The 19,532-nt window shown below is 41.0% G+C and overlaps 1 protein-coding gene across 3 annotated transcripts in view; it reads left to right on the top strand.

The window, feature by feature from the left end:
- The window catches only part of mon2 (MON2 homolog, regulator of endosome-to-Golgi trafficking), a 103,012-nt gene that overhangs the window by 14,016 nt on the left and 69,464 nt on the right, over positions 1-19,532 (top strand). For all 3 annotated transcript variants that reach the window (XM_078417264.1, XM_078417263.1, XM_078417265.1), the window contains exons 2-4: positions 13,606-13,669; positions 15,909-16,036; positions 16,859-16,990. In XM_078417264.1, the coding sequence (XP_078273390.1) occupies positions 13,606-13,669; positions 15,909-16,036; positions 16,859-16,990 (324 nt within the window). The remainder of the gene's footprint in view (positions 1-13,605; positions 13,670-15,908; positions 16,037-16,858; positions 16,991-19,532) is intronic.

Below are 19,532 nucleotides of genomic sequence, written 5' to 3'. Positions count from 1 at the left end.
ACCATTATTGTGGTGCAATGAACACAGCAGTCATTAACTACCAGCTAAGACTGCCAAATGATCACAAAACAATCATACAACCTGTGCCTTCTTAATAGACTATGGAGGAAAGAGTTCATGTAGTACCATGGGATCTTAAATTATTTAAACTAGAGTGTTTGACACCTCTGCTTAATGAGTTAGAAACAGAAAATAGGTGCAGGAGTAGTCCATTCGCCCCCTCGAGCCAGCACCTCCATTCAATATGATCATGACATCATCCAAAATCAGTACCCCGTTCCTGCTTTCTCCCCACATCCCTTGATTATGTTAGCCCAAAGAGCTATATCTAACTCTCTCTTGAAAACATCCATTGTATTGGCTGCCACTGCCTTATGTGGCAGAGAATTCCACAGATTCACAACTCTCTGGGTGAAAAGGTTTTTCCTCATCTTAGTCCTAAATGGTCTGCCCATTATTCTTAAACTGTGAGCCCTGGTTCTGATCTTCACCAACATTGGGAAATTTTTCCTGCATCTAGCCTGTCCAATCTCTTAAGAATGTTATATGTTTCTATAAAGTCACCTCTCATCATTCTAAATTCCCAGTCGACTAAATAAGGGGGGGGGGGGGGGGGTGTCAAATGGGATAGTCAAGGATGGAGTTAAAGGGAAAGAGAGTAAAGGGATAGTTAATGACCCCAGAATTAATGGGAAAGAAAGCTCACAAAGGGATAGGAGAGTATGGCCAAGTGTAATAGGGATTGATGTGAAGGGTGAGATGAGTAAGGAATTAAAAGTATTGTATATGAATGCGAGAAGTATAAGAAGTGGCCGCTACAAGAAGTAAAGTAGATGAGTTTGAGGCTCAGTTAGAGGTTGGTAGATATGACATTGTGGGCATTACAGAGATGTGGCTGCTGGAGGATCGGGCCTGGGAACAATATCCAGGGTTATACATCCTATAGAAAGGACAGACAGGTGGGCAGAGGCAGTGGGGTAGCTCTGCTGGTGAGGGATGAAATTCAGTCCCTTGCGAGGGAAGACATAGGGACTGACAATGGCAGGAATTTCTGAGCATAATCCGGAAGACGCAGGATCATTTCATTCCAAAAAGGAAGAAAAATTCTAAGGGGAGTAGGAGGCAACTGTGGCTGACAAGGGAAGTTGGGGATGGAATAAAACTGAAAGAAAAGATGTATAACACAGCAAAGAGTAGCCAGAAGCCAGAGGATTGGGAAACTTTCATAGGACAACAGAAGGTAACAAAACGGGCAATAGGGGCTGAAAAGATGAAGTACGAGGGGAAGCTGGCCCAGAATATAAAGAAGGACAATAAAAGCTTCTTTAGATATGTTAAGAGAAAAAGAGTAGCAAAGTCAAATGTGGGTCCCTTGAAGGCAGACATGGGTGAAATTATTATGGGTAACAATGAAATGGCAGAAGAGTTGAACAGGTACTTCGGATCTGTCTTCACTAAGGAAGACACAAACAATCTCCCAGATGTACTGGAGGACAGAGGATCTAGGTGGGTAGAGGAACTGAAAGAAATGTTCATTAGGCGAGAAATAGTATTGGGTAGACTAATGGGACTGAAGGATGACAAATCCCCTGGACTTGATGGTCTGCATCCCAGGGTCCTCAGGGATGTGGCTCTAGAAATAGTGGACGCATTGGTGATCATTTTCCAATGTTCAATAAATTCAGGAGCAGTTCCTGTGGATTGGAGGATAGCTAATGTTATCCCACTTTTCAAGAAAGGAGCGAGAGAGAGAGAGAAAACGGGGAATTACAGACCAGTTAGCCTGACTTCGGTGGTGGGAAAGATGAGTTAATTATTAAAGAGGTATGCCAACCAATTTGGTAATAACGGTGCATTTGGATAGCAGTAAAAGGATAAGTCCAAGTCAGCATGGATTTATGAAAGGGAAATCATGCTTGACTAATCTTCTGGAATTTTTTGAGGATGTGACAAGTAAAATGGATGAAGGGGAGCCAGTTGATGTAGTGTATCTAGACTTCCAGAAAACCTTTGATAAGGTCCCGCACGGGAGATTGGTGATTAAAATTAGAGCACATGGTATTGGGGGTAGGGTGTTGACATGGATAGAAAATTAGTTGGCATACAGGAAGCAAAGAGTAGGAGTAAACGGGTCCTTTTCAGAATGGCAGGCAGTGGCGAGTGGAGTGCTGCAAGGCTTGGTGTTGGGGCCGCAACTGTTTACCATATATATTAATGATTTGGAAGAGGGAATTAGAAGCAACGCTAGCAAGTTTGCGGATGACACAAAACTGGGTGGCAGTGTAAACTGTGAAGAGGATGTTAGGAGGTTGCAGGGTGACCTGGACAGGTTGAGTGAGTGGGCAGATGCGTGGCAGATGCAGTATAATATAGATAAATGTGAGGTTATCCACTTTGGCGGCAGAAACAAGGAGGCAGATTATTATCTCAATGGAGTTAGGGTAGGTAAGGGGGAGGTGCAGCGAGACCTGGGTGTCCTTGTACACCAGTCACTGAAAGTTGGCGTGCGGGTACAGCAGGCAGTGAAGGAAGCTAATGGAATGTTGGCCTTCATAATAAGAGGATTTCAGTATAGGAGTAAAGAGGTTCTGCAGTTGTATAGGGCCCTGGTAAGACCACATCTGGAGTATTGTGTACAGTTTTGGTCTCCTAATTTGAGGATGACATCCTTGTAATTGAGGCAGTGCAGTGTAGGTTCACGAGATTGATCCCTGGGATGGCGGGACTGACATATGAGGAAAGATTAAAAAGACTAGGCTTGTATTCACTGGAGTTTAGAAGGATGAGAGGGGATCTTATAGAAACATCTAAAATTATAAAAGGCAGTGGAGGCCAGTTCGTTGGATGCTTTCAAGAGAGAGCTGGATAGAGCTCTTAAGGATAGCGGAGTGAGGGGGTATGGGGAGAAGGCAGGAACGGGGTACTGATTGAGAGTGATCAGCCATGATCGCATTGAATGGCGGTGCTGGCTCGAAGGGCTGAATGGCCTACTCCTGCACCTATTGTCTATTGTCTATTGACTGGACAAGCTAGATACAGGAAAAATGTTCCCAATGTTGGGGAGTCCAGAACCAGGGGCCACAGTCTTAGAATAAAGGGGAGGCCATTTAAAACTGAGGTGAGAAAAAACTTTTTCACCCAGAGAGTTGTGAATTTGTGGAATTCTCTGCCACAGAGGGCAGTGGAAGCCAAATCACTGGATGGATTTAAGAGAGAGTTAGATAGAGCTCTAGGGGCTAGTGGAATCAAGGGATATGGGGAGAAGGCAGGCAAGGGGTATTGATTGGGGATGATCAGCCATGATCACAATGAATGGTGGTGCTGGCTCGAATGGCCTCCTCCTGCACCTATTTTCTATGTTTCTATGATCCATTCTTTCATTATATGTCAGTCCCGCCATCCCGGGAATTAACCTGGTGAACCGACGCTGCACTCCCTCAATAGCAAGAATGTCCTTAAATTAGGAGACCAAAACTGTACACAATATTCCAGGTAATTGTTTGAAGTTTATAATGGTGTGGCAGAAAGGCTTGTCATTTGGAAGCCAGAAAGTTTGCTCTGTGATATCAACAACCTTGCATTTGTTACATGAATTCTAGTCAAGCACATGTGCTTCTGTTTATAGCCAGTTGTGTGAAATTAGTTTTTAGTATGTGCATGGAATAGACAAGCCCAACCCCTTATTGATCCCACCCAAATTAGTCATATTTTCCCTGTTTGACCAATATCCCTCTAAGCCTTTCTGATCCATGAATCTGTCCAAATGTATTTTAAATGTTGTCATTGAACTTCTCTAAACCACTTCATCTGGCAGCTTGTTTCATATATGGTGCCCCTCAGGTTCCTATTAAATCCTTCCCCTCTCATTTTAAACAGATGCCCTCTAATTCGTGATTCCCCAAACCTGGGAAAAAGATTGTGTGTATTCACCTAATCTAAGTCACTTGTGATTTTATACACGTCTGCAAAGCACCCCCAGTTTCCTACCCACCAGAGAACAAGTCCCAACCTGCTCCTATAACTCAGGCTTTGAATCCTGGCAACATTCTCATAAATGTTCTTTGCATTCTTTCCATCTTAATGACAACTTTCCTAAAACAGGGGTAACACAATACTGCAGCTTTTTCAGCATCTTATACTATCTGCAACGTAATGTCCCCAATTCCTGTACTCAATGACCTGACTGATGAAGGCCAGCATGCCAGATATGTTCTGCACTGTGTCTACCTCACTTTCAGGGAACTATGTACTGTACTCCTATGTCTCATTGCTCTGCAACACTCCCCAGGGCGCAACACTCCCCAGCTGTTCAAAATCCTGTTGTAATTCCCAATAACCAATTTTACTACAATACCACCTATTTTAGTGTCATCTGTAAACTTACTAGCCATGGCTTGTACATTCTCATTCAAATCATTGATAGATGAAGAGCAACAACAAGCCCAGGACCAACCCCTGAGGCACACCACTTGTCACAGGCTTTCGCTCTAAAAAACAATCTTCCACCATGCTTCCTATCATCAAACTAATTATGCAGCTTGTCCTGTACCCTAGCAATCTAACCATCCAACACAACCTCCCAGGTTGAACCTTATCAAAAACCTCGCTGCGGTCCATAAAGACTACGTCCACTGTCCACCCTCCCCCCGCCTAATTGACCTTCTTAATCACTTCCTCAAAAATTCAATCAAATTTTTGAGATGTGGTCTCTCATGCATAAAGCTTTGCTGATTTTCCCCTAATTAACCCTTCTTTCCAAGTGTATGCATTTCCTATCCCTCAGAATCTACTCCAGTAACTTCAACGATGTTAGGCTCATTGGTCTCCAGTTGCCAGGTTTTTCTTTGCCGCCCTTCTTAAATAAAGGCCATCATTCAGTCCTCTGACACTTGGTCAGGTCCTGGAGATTTATCCACCTTTATAATTTTAAGATGCCTAGCAATTCCTCAACTGTAATGCATTCCAAGACATTCCCAATAACTTTCCTAGTCTTCATGTCTTTCTACACAGTAAAAGCAGGTGAAATATTCACCAAGGAACTCTCGCATCTCCTGTGGCTCCACACTTAGATGTCCACTTTGATCTTTGAGGCACTCAATTTTCACCCTGGTTATTTCATTTCATGTAAAATCTCTCTGGATTCTCCTTAATCTTCTCTACATAAATTGGCCTTGGCTATTTTAAGTAGAGATGATTGCACATCAATGGAAAACTTTTAAAATGTAATATCCAGGGGGTATGGGGAGAAGGCAGGAACGGGGTACTGATTGAGAATGATCAGCCATGATCACATTGAATGGTGGTGCTGGCTCGAGGGGCCGAATGGCCTACTCTTGCACCTATTGTCTAAATGACAATCAACTGTTCTCAAATTTGCATACCAAGCAGAAAATATGCAAACTCGGACTTCTATAGCTTCCATGGTGTCATGTCATTTTGGAGCATTTGAGCTACCTTTCAAATGTAATTGTAATGTGAGAGAAATGGTAGCCAATCTATGCACAATAATCTCGCAAACAGCAGCAGGCTAATCCCTTGATAATTTGTTTTAGCGAAATTGACAGAGGGGAAAATATTGGCCAAAGCACAAGGGATATTTCCTCTACACCTTTACAAAGGAAAGACAAAAGTAACAATATAAAGGTGGCGTTCTCCTTGTTTTTCTTTTAAGGAAAACAAGAGGTCAGAATCGAGCCTGGGTCTCTGGTGCTGTAAGGCAACAACTCTACTGTTGCACCACTGTGCTACCCTTATGTAGTTGTTTAAGGGGTATTATCTACCTGGTACTTTCCGTGGGAAATTTCCAATTTGCACTTGTCAGTAGTCAACACTGTCCATTGCCTTTAGTGGGAAGAGGTTAAAGGGGGGGGGGGGGGGGGTTCTGGGATTTTAAATTACTGATGTTGATACTTCTACTGATTCAAGTTTGGAGCTCATTCAGCTCTTTGTGAGGAAATTGGCATTCAGCTGCCTAATCTAGATGATGCACAAGCTAGTTGACCATGCCCCTGATGGACTAGTTCACTCGTGGAATACAACAGGATAGACCTTGCTCTGGAGGAGAGGAATCTTCCCAGTTGTTGTCCAATAACCTTGTGTTAGTTGCTACCCTATCATTAGTTTGTTCCTGTCAGGACAAGGAACAGAAAATTCATCAATGGGTTGTATATCAAAAGGTCTACATTTTCTACTGCTTAGCTGAATTTCTGCTTCTGTTGATTAGAAGGTGAATCTAGATCAGACAGCTGAACAATCTGAATTCAGATACAGTGCGTTGCAAATTTTGTGGGTAAAATAAATTGAACAGCAGATTGAAAGGGCGTTTTCAAAGTTGAATTCTTCCTCGGCTACTGAATAGTGTTAGATGTTTAAGTAAGCATATTCATCACGTTCATTTATCTTAAAGGTGTTTTTTTACTAAAAATAGAATTTATGTGTAAACATGTGTCCCATCACCACACCTGTGGTTCGCTAAAGCTGCTGTTAATTAAAGCTTTTCTGAAGAAGTCATGACCTGGAGATAAACGTATGAATTCCAACTGAGGTACACAAGTGGTTGGAATGCCCAAGTACTGTCCATTTTTAATCAGCACCATTAGAATATGTCTATATATATTATTAAAACTCTCTGTCCGTGCGTATGTGTGTTTGTGCTTCGCACAGCCAAAACGGTACACCATAGCGCCACAGTTTTTGAACCACGTTACTCACCATTATCCTGGGCATAATCTCTTACAACTCTCATTCAAATTGAAGCTACATTTTTAAAGCTACAGACATTTTAGTTTAAAAAATCACTTTCTAACCCATTTCCTGAAACTCCTCAGCGTCACAGGAGAGGGGGAATAGAGGGGGGAAGGGGGGTGGAGGCAGGGCTGGGGGGGTGGGGGCAGGGGAGGGACAAGTGAGGTGGGGTAGGGGGGATGGAGTGGGTCAGTGGGGGGAGGAGGGGGGGATTGAGTGGGGGGGGGGTTGAGGGTGCTACACCAATACAGGAGAGGCTTTGAGTCCAGGGCTCACTCAGTGACGACACCCTCTCCCCTTCCCTGTTCCCCCTCTACGAGGAATGGGCCCAACGGGTCCACTTGGTCTATTCATATCTAAAATTAGGGACAGCAATAAAATACGACTTTGTAATCAATGCTTGTATTACACAAAACGTTATCCTGTTCTTCGCCATCTCTGACACTCACATCAGAAAGTACAAAATAATATTCAAAGAAAATATTATTTGAGGTCTATTTTCTTTTCCACATAACTAATCTGTCCTAATATGGCTTGACAAAATGTTTCCACGACTTGCTATAAAACAAAAAACTTTGCCTTTATACGAGGAACAACATTGGGATGTCTTAAATCACCACAGAAATCTTATTTCATATTGTTCCCCCTTTTTGTTAAACTAGCCATTTTGAAGTTTTATACAATAAAGTATTGCTGATAATATATAAAATGGAAGAAAGTTCAATGTTTTTGGTTCATTCTTTTTGAAGAGCTATCAAAGTAGTAGTAGAGAAATGCAGCACTGAAATAGGCCCCTAGGCCCTTTGCATCCACACTAACCATCAATCATCCATTTTATACCAATCCTGCATTGACCTGTTTTTCATAGTTCCCACATTCTCTTCAATTGACCCCATATATACTAGGGACAATTTACAGAGGTCAGTTAACCTACCAACCTGCACATGTTTGGGATGTGGGAGGAAACTGGGCACTGGAAGGACCAAGGTCAGGTTTGAACCTGAGGACCAAGGTCAGGTTTGCGTTACTCTATCTTTGCAGAAGGGGATGAATGGCTTCCTGAATACTGTTCTGTCATCACTGTATAATTTCTGTAGTATTTCAATTGTACGAATAAGGAAATGTTCCAACAGGCTCTGTACCTGTATTCCAAACACACTGAAAAGGATTGTCACGTGGAGTAATGACTTACTTTAACATTCCTGCCTTCTTTTCATTGATATTACTTCACCATTGTAAGGGTTCCTATTGAAAGAACATGAAACTAGTCAAGGCATTGCAGAAGTTTGGATTCATTATTTTGCAAATCTGTACTTGGGTCATGTTGCCTATATATAAATATGACAAATTGTATTTAAAAATCTGGTCATTCATTTTTTAGACCATGGATAAAATAGCAAATCACTCCCTGAAGAGTTAAATTAGACTTTGTATCATCGGACTGCATGAAAGTGTGCATATTTTTGGTTATAATTGATTGCATATTTTAGCGTGCAGTGATTTGGATACTATCCTCCTACATTCTGCTCTCAAAGAATTGTTATTGTCATAATTAATTATTTCAAATAGTTTTATAAACGTTTTATTGCTTAAAAAATTACAAGGCAAACTTTACAATTTACAAGGCAAAACTAGAGAACAGATGGCTCCAGTGCCTGTACTGTGTTTGAATCTACAGGTTGCTATTACAAACCTGGATTGATATTAACTTCTCTGTGAACGGGGCAACATGGTTTAGAACTATCCTCTACGGAGTAATTGGTTACTTACATCAGCCTGAGTACAGCCATGAGATGCCTCTAGGCAGAAGCAGTTTTTAAAAACTGTTCATGGACGTGTTATTTATTGAAACTTTTTATGGGGTGATATGGTCGTGCTGTGCTACCCTCTGCATATCAGGGCTTCCAAACAAGTACCAAGAGGGGATTGCTGTCACGTACTTTAAACAGTATACAATCAGTATTTAGTTCTGTGAGACATGGTAGCAAAATTTGGATTGTTTTCTACACAACTGTTTCCCTTCCTGAAGGTGTAAGAAAATAACTGCAGGTGCTGGTACAAATCAAAGGTATTTATTCACAAAATGCTGGAGTAACTCAGCAGGTCAGGCAGCATCTCAGGAGAGAAGGAATGGGTGACGTTTCGGTGTCGAGACCCTTCTTCAGACTGATGTCAAGGGGTCGGGACAAAGGAAAGATAGACAGAGTGAGACAGAGGTTCACCTGCACCTCCTCCAACCTCATCTATTGCATCCGCTGCTCTAGATGTCAACTTCTTTACATCGGCGAAACCAAACGCAGGCTCGGCGATCGTTTCGCTCAACACCTTCGCTCAGTCCGCCTTAACCAACCTGATCTCCCGGTGGCTGAGCACTTTAACTCCCCCTCCCACTCCCACTCTGACCTTGCAGTCATGGGCCTCCTCCAGTGCCATAGTGAGGCCCACCGGAAATTGGAGGAACAGCACCTCGTATTTCACTTGGGCAGCTTCCAGCCCAGCGGTATGAACATCGACTTCTCCAACTTCAGATAGTTCCTCTGTCCTTCTCTTCCTCTCCCCTTCCCAGTTCTCCCTCTATCTTCCTGTCTCCACCTATATCCTTCATTTGTCCCGCCCCTTTGACATCAGTCTGAAGAAGGGTCTCGACCCGAAACGTCACCCATTCCTTCTCTCCTGAGATGCCCTTCCTGAAGGTCTTCAGTTGTGTGATCCAAGGCTCTGTTGTATATTTTAATTCACTTTAAAACTATAATTACATTTTGGATTCTAATGGTCGAGGGGTATAATATCTAGGCAAGAGGGGTATAATGTCCAAGGTGGAGGGATATAATATCCAAGGTATTTTTTGTTCATGCTAACTTTTTATATGTGGAATCAGAACTTGAGTGATAATATATAGGGAGCTATTCAGTTCTGGGTCTGTGGACAAAGTGATCACCTTGGTTGCAATCCCCTTCCATAACTCTTTGCCTTGTATTCTCACTGCAAAATATTTCCAAAGTTACCAACTATATTGTAGTTTAATTTTTCATGCCTTTGAAATTTAATGTGACAAATGTATTTGTTTCTCAGGATGTGGGCATCACTGGAAAGGCTAATATTTATTGCCTGTCCTAACTTGCCCTTGAAAAGATGGTGGCAATTGTAACTTGAAACATTTCCATTTAAGGTGTTCACACAATGAAGTATGTACAGTGCTGCATGAGATGGAAAAACAAGCTTAAAATTTACATGAACAACAGTTTCTTTAACGAGGTGGTCTGGGGTCTTAAGTTTACAAGTAGATCTTCATATTCTTTTCTAACATGTTTTTGTTTTGAAGTTTTGCTTTACATTTTAATTTTTAAGCAATATCAGAAAAACATTCTTAAAGGAAAGAACAAACAGTATTTACTCCTGGAATGGGTAGATTAGCAAATTATCTGGAATTTAAATAGTGTACACAATAAAGAATAAATAAAGGAAACAAATGTATATTGCTTGGTTTCATCCTAAAATCAATCCCTGGCCTTTGAGAAACAAAACTTCTATTTACATTTTGTGCAAACAACGTTCATTTTCTCTGGCAGGGAACCCTCCAACTGTTTATCAGTTAGAAAATGTACAGTTGTTTGACCGAGCTGGATATGAAGCATAAGTAAAAGGCCCACATGTTCCTTCTCCTCAGACCTTCATACCCAATGCATGGTTACTCCAGCGTTTAGGGCCAATGGAAAGCCAAGTTGGCTTATAATGAACACGCAAAGCAATCATCTGACCTATTGCCCATGAGGGGTTTTACTATGTGTCACAGGTAACGTTCGTGCAATCTGATTTAACATGAATCGACAAATTAGGAAATCATTTTATCAAATATTAGACAGTAACTTTTTGTGTGCCTTTGAAATTGTACACTTTTTTAACTTTTTAAAAAAAGATTGAGTTAAAGCAGCAACATGTTACAGAAACCTGAAATCTTTAGTTATCTCTTTAACTCCTTTTAATGTTTGCTAAGAGCCCGTCTTGAGGGTGCAATGTCTGTTTTTGTACATACCATTCAGGAATAATGAAACAAGTGAACCTACATAGAATGCCCAGCTATTGCCAAGTAATTAAAATAAGCAAAATAAACAAAATTGAGTAAATCTGGTTGTCATTTATCACAGATTAGCTGCTTTAGTAAATGGCAAGAAAAATACACATCTAAAGTTTTCATCTTAGGTGGTCTGTCAAGGTCAAGGATAACTTGCTCACTCAGTGAATTCTGAAATGGGAATCAGCAGACCCAGCAGTAGATGGAGCAGGTGATGTTTGACAGTGCAAGTGGATGCAGGGTGGTGTGGTTCTTCTGGTCTTCTCTCTCCCATCAGGCAAGAGATACAGAAGTGTGCAAACACACCTCCAGATTCAGGGACAGTTTCTTTACAGCTGTTATCAGGCAACTGTACCATCATCCTATCACCAACTAGAGAGCTGTCCTGACCTACCATCTACATCATTGGAGACCTTCGGACTTTAATCATCTTTTACTGGAGTTTATGTTGCACTAAGCGTTATTCGCTTTATTCTGTATCTGTACGCTGTGGATGGCTTGACTGTACCTCGGTACACGTGACAATAAATAAGATAAACTAGGCTTTTATATGGGCTTCCTATTAATGTATATGTGAAATTCTTTGTGTCACCTGGAATAGTCTTTATCCAATTTGCCAAGTCATGGGCTGTGAATTCCCATGAGTTGGCAAGGATGTTGCTTATATTTTCATGAGCTTTAAGAATAACCTATTCCTTTGGCTCTTGGGGAGCTGAAAGAATTTGGAGTATAAATGGGTATAAATTGCCCATCAGAAAAGATTTTATGTAATTAGAGCTGTGGGTGATAGCAGGGGGAGACCACTAGTATTGGCATTGAACATCATTGATGCACCATAGAGCAGTACACCACAGGAACAGACCCTTCGGCCCATAATTTCTCTATTGAGCACAGACCAATTGAATGGCTTATCGTGATAGTGGATTTGGAAGACTCTGCAGAATGTTATTGGTATTTTCCAGTGCTTTGAGAAGCCTGTGTTTTAAGTCGTCTGTCTCAGATGCACACAGGAAGTTGGTTAGCACTGCGAGTAGAAATTTGGCTGCTTGTTTTATTCGAGGCCTTGATCTTCAAAGTTTATTATTGCTTTCAGATAGTGAAAGCTGCTAAAATAGAGCGAATGATCATCATCTTTGCATTCGGAGATAAAATTTTCAGTGGTTAATCCAGTGAAATCTGGTTGATCATAGTGATATAAAATAAGCCTTTCTACAAATTTGCCATATTTACTAATTATTAACACTGCAATGTAGCATCTGGTACAGAGAAAGTGTTCTGCACATCCTAGTGACAATGAAACTAGTAATGAGCATGGACTGGTTACAGTGCTGGAGTAACTCAGTGGGTCAGGCAGCATCTCTGGAGGAAAAAAAATAGGTAATGTTTCGGGTCGGGACTCCTCTTGAGATTCAAAAGCATGGAATGTTTAGTTTGTGCGATAATGCAGAGAATGTGGACACTGAAATATTTCAAAGTTTGCTAAGTTCTAGAAGAATAACGACCATTGTGGCTCCCTTGTTCAACAAGGGAGGAAGACTGAAGACGAAACTATAAGTCAGTTAGTTTGCATCTATTGATGGCAATAATCAATAATATGAGGAAATAGCCAATTATTTAGGTAAGCTGAGCAAAACACAGTTCTGGAGGAACTCAGTGGGTCAGGCAAAATGTATAGAGAGAATGGACACAAAGGCATTTTGAGTCGAAGTGTTGCTTGTCCATTTCCTCCACAGATGTTGCCTGACCTGCTGAGTTCCTCCAGCTCTTTGTGTTTTGCTCAAGATTCCAGCATCACCCTGTCTCCATTTAAGAAAGCTAAATCTAATTCAGCTCAGTCCACATGGTTTTCTTTGTGGTTGCATTAATGAAGGGGAATCTGTGTGTTTAGACTTAGCAGTGTATTTGGACCCAAAAGTCAAGGTACCATTTCAGAGGCTCATGCATAAATTAATGATTGGAGGCAATGTGGTGTAGACTGATAATTGGCTGCAACAAGAAAGCAGAGTTGGAAGAAATTATTTATTGTTATGATAGGCCATGAGATTCAGCGTTCAATATCTGGTGGCAATGACAACCGTGGATTCCCAACCCAACTTACCCAGCTTGGTATCTGGAATCTTAAATCCCACTGGATAAAAGTCTGAGCTAGGATTATTGTTGCAGCGGTCCATCTATTATAACATGGATTTATACTTGCACCAGTTAGGGAATCTTCTGCCAAAAGGCTCAAGATATATCCCTTAACTGTATTACTGTTGAGATGCAGATACCAGAATCTTTGAAAACAGTTGCAAATTTTGATAGACCTATCATATCATATCATATCATATACATACAGCCGGAAACAGGCCTTTTCGGCCCACCAAGTCCGTGCCGCCCAGCGATCCCCGTACATTAACACTATCCTACACCCACTAGGGACAATTTTTTTTTTTACATTTACCCAGCCAATTAACCTACATACCTGTACGTCTTTGGACGTCTGTACGTCTATGAAATGGTCATCAAAATATTTTATTGATCTTTTTTCACCAGCAAAAAAAATGTATAAAATTGAAGATATAACAAATATTGGGACATGTGGGGTAAACCTTGGGAGGAGCCAGGAACAGCTTTCCTCATCCCTCGAGCATTACCCTTCTCGGCCCTTGTGACGTTGGAGGCTTTAAATGTCCATACTTGTCAAAACTACTGACAGGAATAATGCAACACGCCATACATGGAATGTCTGAAATGGTTGTATCATTAGCTACCTATTTTTATAAGTCTGTTTTATCTGTTTTTACCAGGCTGCTGAATCAGGAATCGTGAAGGTTAAAACTATAGCAGCTCGAAATACAGATATTTTGGCAGGTAGGTGTCAACTTTGTAAAGCATATTTAGTTTAATAAAATGATTACTCAACATCGGACGTCATTTTGTAGCAAGATATGTGCAAAGCTTTGAACATAGATGTATTAGCTTTAGCCTTAAATTTCAGTATAATTTCTCCATAAGGCCAACTGTATTAAAAGTGAATATCATCAAGTGCACCACAGGTTTTAGAACATTTCATAGACTTCCATAAAATAATTCAATGTAGATTTAATATTGAACCACTGTTTTAGAAAATAGAGATAATTTCCGTCAAGAACCATATGGGTTGTACAAGAGGGCACAGGCTCTTCTGTTAACATATGCAACCTGACTTTCACCCTCCTTCCAAGTGCACAATCACACTTTCCCATCCTTGCTGTTCCTCCAATTTGCACAAATTGTTCCTCCAAATGTAAATTTGGAGCCTCATATTTCGCTTGGGCAGCTTACAGCCCAGCGATATGAATAATGATTTCTCTAACTTAGAGAAGTAACCCTTGCATCCCCTCTCTCTCTCCCTTCCTCCCCCACCCTAGTCGTCATACTAGTTTCACTGTCGTCCTGTTGAGTTTCATTGTTTCACTCATTTTCACCTATCCCACAGCTAACAATGGACCATTTCCTTGATGACCGTTACTTTTTTGCATATCTTTCATTTCTTTGTTCTATATAGCCGTCTATATCTCTCGTTTTCCTTTCCCCTGACACACAGTCTGAAGCAGGGTCTCGACCCGAAACGTTACCCATTCCTTTTCTCCTGAGATGCTGCCTGTCCCGCTGAGTTACCCAGCATTTTGTGTCCACCAGAATTCCATGCTGTGCTGAAACCAGAGTCTACCAAGTATGGAGTTCTGTGGGATCCTACTGGTAACAAGCTTCTAGATGTAAAAACATTCCCTGCCAATTTTGAATCCAATTAAGTATTTGTTTTTACTCCTTTGAGCAGCCTGCTATGTTGTATTGTGTCAAAACCCTTAATAAAATCCACAAAGTCTGCATTAAAAACACTGCTCTTTGAAATATGCAGATATGAAATGTGGATAGTCGTGCCCCTTTTGCCAAGTCTGCACTGCGTTTTAAACATGTTTTGACCATTAAAACATGAAAGAATACCACCCGTGAAGATCGTCTCCTTGGGAAAATTTTGTTTTCTAACGCCCACACCAGCAAAAAATGGCACCCATGCCGAATTTATAATTTCATTTGCTTTGCTTTGAGAATGTCAGTGGTAGGTTTCAAACTGCATGTGCAGAAACCAACCACTTTTAGCTTAATTTAGTTTAGAGATACAGCGCGGAAACAGGCCCTTTTGGCCCACCGGGTCCGTGCCGACCAGAGATCCCCGCACATTAACACTATCCGATACCCATTAGGGACAATCTTTACATTGGCCAAGCCAATTAACCTACATACCTCTACATCTTTGGAGTGTGGGAGGAAACCGAAGATCTCAGAGAAAACCCATGCAGGTCACGGAGAAAATGTACAAACTCCGTACAAAAAGCACCCGTAGTCGGTATCGAACCCGGGTCTCTGGCGCTGCATTCGCTGTAAGGCAGCAACTCTACCGCTGCACCACCGTGCCGCCCCAAATACTTCAGTTACTTCTGAGGTAGACAAAATGCTGGAGTAACTCAGCGGATCAGGCAGCATCTCGGGAGAGAAGAAATGGGTGACGTTTCGGATCGAGACCCTTCTCAGTTACTTCTGATATGCATTGGTCGGTGGAGAGATGCTAATGACTTGACAAGCAAATGTTTGAATATATACGTGTTGCCATCAACACCTTTCAGGTTACTTGCACTTTAGAGGCTAAACATTGATGCGTGTCTTGACTGAAGCTTTATGTTAATAATTGAAGGTAGCCAAATTTTCCAAACACAGCTGAACTCTGAAAGAACTTACATGAATGGAACCACCACAAAATTAAGCCCCAGATCATCTCACCGCATTGAAACATTGTTGTATGCACACCTCCACTCTGATGTGCTGAAAAGTTGGAACATATACCTTTGTTTCACACACCCATCAGTATAGTATGGATTTCTGGTGGAACTTCCAACAAAACTCAAAAAAATGGTCTGCTTACTATATGCTTCTATTGGACATCTTTAATTTTGTGCTTCTGATTAAATGTATTAGGATCTGGGTTGTCGGTCTAGCTCTAAATGAATGCTAACAAGAAATCTGAATAAGTTGCATATTACTTTAAATAATGTTCATTGTCCCTTACCAGCACTTAAGGAAAGTAGCTCCGAGGTTGTCCAGCCATTGCTCATGGGATGTGGAACCAAGGAACCCAAGATTGCTCAGTTATGTCTGTCGGCAATTCAGAGGCTCATGTCTCATGAGGTAGTTTCAGAGGTATGTTGAAAATCAACTGTATTAGATACTTGCAAAAAAGTAATTTGTTTGGCTGCATTTAATAGTCAGAAGCATTTCATGACAAGACTTGTGGCACCCTGTTGTGCAAAACATTTATAATTATTAAAGGCAGAATTTTCTTGCGATCAATCGATTATGAAACAAAGTAGAAATGCATAGTTGTTTTCAGGAGTCTTTAACCCTCACTGAGAAATTACATGAATGGTTAATGCATCTGGTCTATGCTTGTATTTGTGCTCCTTGCTAGCTTTCTCTTACGTAGTAGCATCTCAGTCTATCGCGGCTATTTTCCATTGCTTTCTCCTTCACATGCCACGTGGATTTTTAATGCATCTGACCCAGCCTCCAGAAAATTGCAAACAACATCTGTGTCCACTTTTTTGAACTATTTATTATTTTAACGACCTGTAATGTCACTTTTGGCACAGGCAAAAATCCCCTGACTGTGCAGCCTTTCACATGAGACCTGATGTTATAGTCTACCCTCTCTCCTGCATTGCAGTATTACAGAGCCTCCTGGTGTAACTTGATCCGATAAACATTTCCAGTATTTGTTTTTATTCTTTAAAGTTTTAACTTTATTTTGCGGGCAGCATTCTCCCAATGTTAACATAATCTCTTGAAACACTGTATTGAGTTGCAACAAAATATGGTAAAAATAAAAATTGCAAATGAGAAGATGCAAATGAGAATTGAGAACATCTAAATTCCTTAATATTCTATATCCATTTTAGCTGCTAGATGTGTTTTGCCATAAAACTGAATACACTCCTCACTATCTGGTTGGTGTATGTTCAATAGGGTGCAGCTGGGAATATCATTAACATGCTGTGGCAGTTGATGGAAAATGGCCTGGAGGAACTCAAGCTTCTTCAAACAGTCCTGGTCCTTTTGACAACAAACACTGTGGTGCACGATGAATCCCTCTCTAAGGTAAAGGAACTGTCACATGCTCTTCAATGGGACTGAGAGAAGAAGGGTGCTCAATAATTGATAATCATGTGAAATGATGACCTTAAAGTTATTTGAAATTACACAATGTTGTATTTTCTTGAGCCGTAAGTCTTCCCCGGGAGGGGGGGGGGGGATTAACATTTTTCTTGAAACCCTTATTTCAGTAGATATAAATTCTCAGAGAAGTTTGGACAAGAAAATTATATCAATGGAAAATTATATCTCAACAATAAGCTGACAATTTAAATGGAAATTTAAACAACAGTTTAGAAGGATGAGGGGAGACCTCATTGAAACTTACCGAATAGTGAAAGGTCTGGATAGAGTTGATATGGAGAAGTTGTTTCCACTAGTGGAAGTCTAGGACCAGAGGCCGTATCCTCAGAATAAAAGGATGTACCATTAGAAAGGAGGTGAAGAGGAGTCTCTTTAGTCAGAGAGTGGTAAATCTATGGAATTCATGGCCATAGGAGGCTGTGGACGCGTTCAATGGATATTTTTAAGACTGAGATTGATAGATTCTTGGTTAGTACAGGGGGCTATGGGGAGAAGAATGAGGTTGAGAGGAAAAGATAGTTTAGCCATGATTGAATGGTGGAGTAGACTTGATTGACTGAATGGCCCAATTCTGCCCCTATAATTTATGAACGACAATATTGTCGAAATTCCAATATATGAATGTGGTGTCAATTTTCTGTGTGTCTGTCAATTTATTGAGACGGGTCATAACATTTTTGAAAGGAAAGCAAGAGGAATTATTTGCCTTCATTGAGCATGAACGAAGATTCTAACCAGCCCGTGTAAATTGTTCCATATGCGATCCATGCTTAAGACCTTGCTGAGCCATAGTCACCTTTGCAAAAGAAAAGGTATGTAGACCCGAGAAGCTGCAGATCCAGGAACCTTGATCAAAACACAAAGTGCTGGAGGAATGCAGACAGCATCTGTGGAGGGAATGGACAGGCAATGTTTCAGGTCAGGCCCCTTCAAACTGATGGGAGCAGGAAGGAGAAAGCTGGAAACGAGAGGCTGGGTGGGACAAGCCCGGCAAGTGATAGGTGGATGCAAATGATGGGGCTTTGATTGGCAGATGGGTGGAGTAAGTGAAATTGAAGACATGAAGGTGGGATACTGCCATTTACTTTTTGTCTCATTTGCTAATATGATCAAATTGTTTCCTCAATCTCCCGGTTATAAGAAATTGGTGCATCTTTTAGTGTTTCAAAGAAAATATATGCAGCAACTTTTCGCATTTCATGTGTAAAATCAATGTTTTGCAATCCGTATTGCTGTTTTATTTAAGGTTGATCTCATGTCCAAGTTCCTATGGAACTATGATTAAATTAGTGAGCCTTTAAATTCGTTGATGTGACTGGTGGCAAAGATCTTATGTTTACAGTTGAACTATGTGGAGCTTGGGAGCATTGCCAATCCCGTCACAACTGAAAATAGCTCCACGTGATCTTTACCTGTGAAGTTTGTTGATTCAGCACAGTGGTGCAGCTGATGCTTGCAAGGGCTAGTTCAGTTTGGTTTGATGCATCATTGGACAGTTCTGACGTTTGTAGAATTTCTATTCCTGTTCTGCCATTCCATAGTCCAGGTAAATATTCTCAAGGGCATGAGACTATTTTGCCTCAGAGAATACTGATCATGACAGCCAAATTTTCTCACTGTCGTCTGCACACGTTTTTGGTTTTAACCTGACTTACATTTATTGTTTTTAGTTCGCCGCCAAATCCACATTCTTTTCACATTTTTTCCTGAAAATAGAGAATGTTGTCAGAAATAAATTCTAACTACAGAAGTAGTTGTGAATTTTAATGACGTGTGGCAAAACCTCTTTTCACTTATCCTTTCAAAGCTTTTGCACATTTTTGCTAAAGTATAGAATAAACATTACTTCCTAAAGTATAATTATTGACTGCGTTTCCATTAACGATAAGGCAACAGATGATGGCACTAATGAAAAAGTTCAGTGTCTGGTGCCCAGCATCTTCTCTGCGACTCCCCATCAGGTGTAACATAAGTAGATGCAGACTAATCGTACTTCAGCTCGACTTTGACTGCATTTATTAGTTCAGTTTAGAGATACAGCACGAAACAGATCCTTCGGCCCACCGAGTCCGTGCCGAACAGCAATCTCTGTACACTAGCACTTTCCTATGCACCAGGGAACAACATACAATTTTTACAGAAGCCAAATTAACCTACAAACCTGTACATCTTTGGAGAGTGGGAGGAAGCTGGAGCTCCCGGGGAAAACCCACGCGGTCACAAGGAGAACGTTCCAACTCTGTACAGTTAGCATCCATAGTCAGTATTGAACGCGGGTGTCTGGTGCTGTGAGGTAGCAACTCTACCGCTGTGCATCATGCCGCCATATAACCTTAAAAGATGGCCAAAGGAAAGGGTATGGATCCAGGTAAATTGACCTCATTGAATATATTGACAAAAGCTCCAAGTTGTTAATCTTGGACTGTTGTATTTAAACTAAATGTGCAAAAATAGTTCTAATATT

This window comes from Rhinoraja longicauda, chromosome 20, assembly GCF_053455715.1.
Source record: "Rhinoraja longicauda isolate Sanriku21f chromosome 20, sRhiLon1.1, whole genome shotgun sequence".
Lineage (NCBI taxonomy): Eukaryota > Metazoa > Chordata > Chondrichthyes > Rajiformes > Arhynchobatidae > Rhinoraja > Rhinoraja longicauda.
Note: the sequence above shows the minus strand (reverse complement) of the source record. Positions and strands in the feature narration are given on the sequence as shown.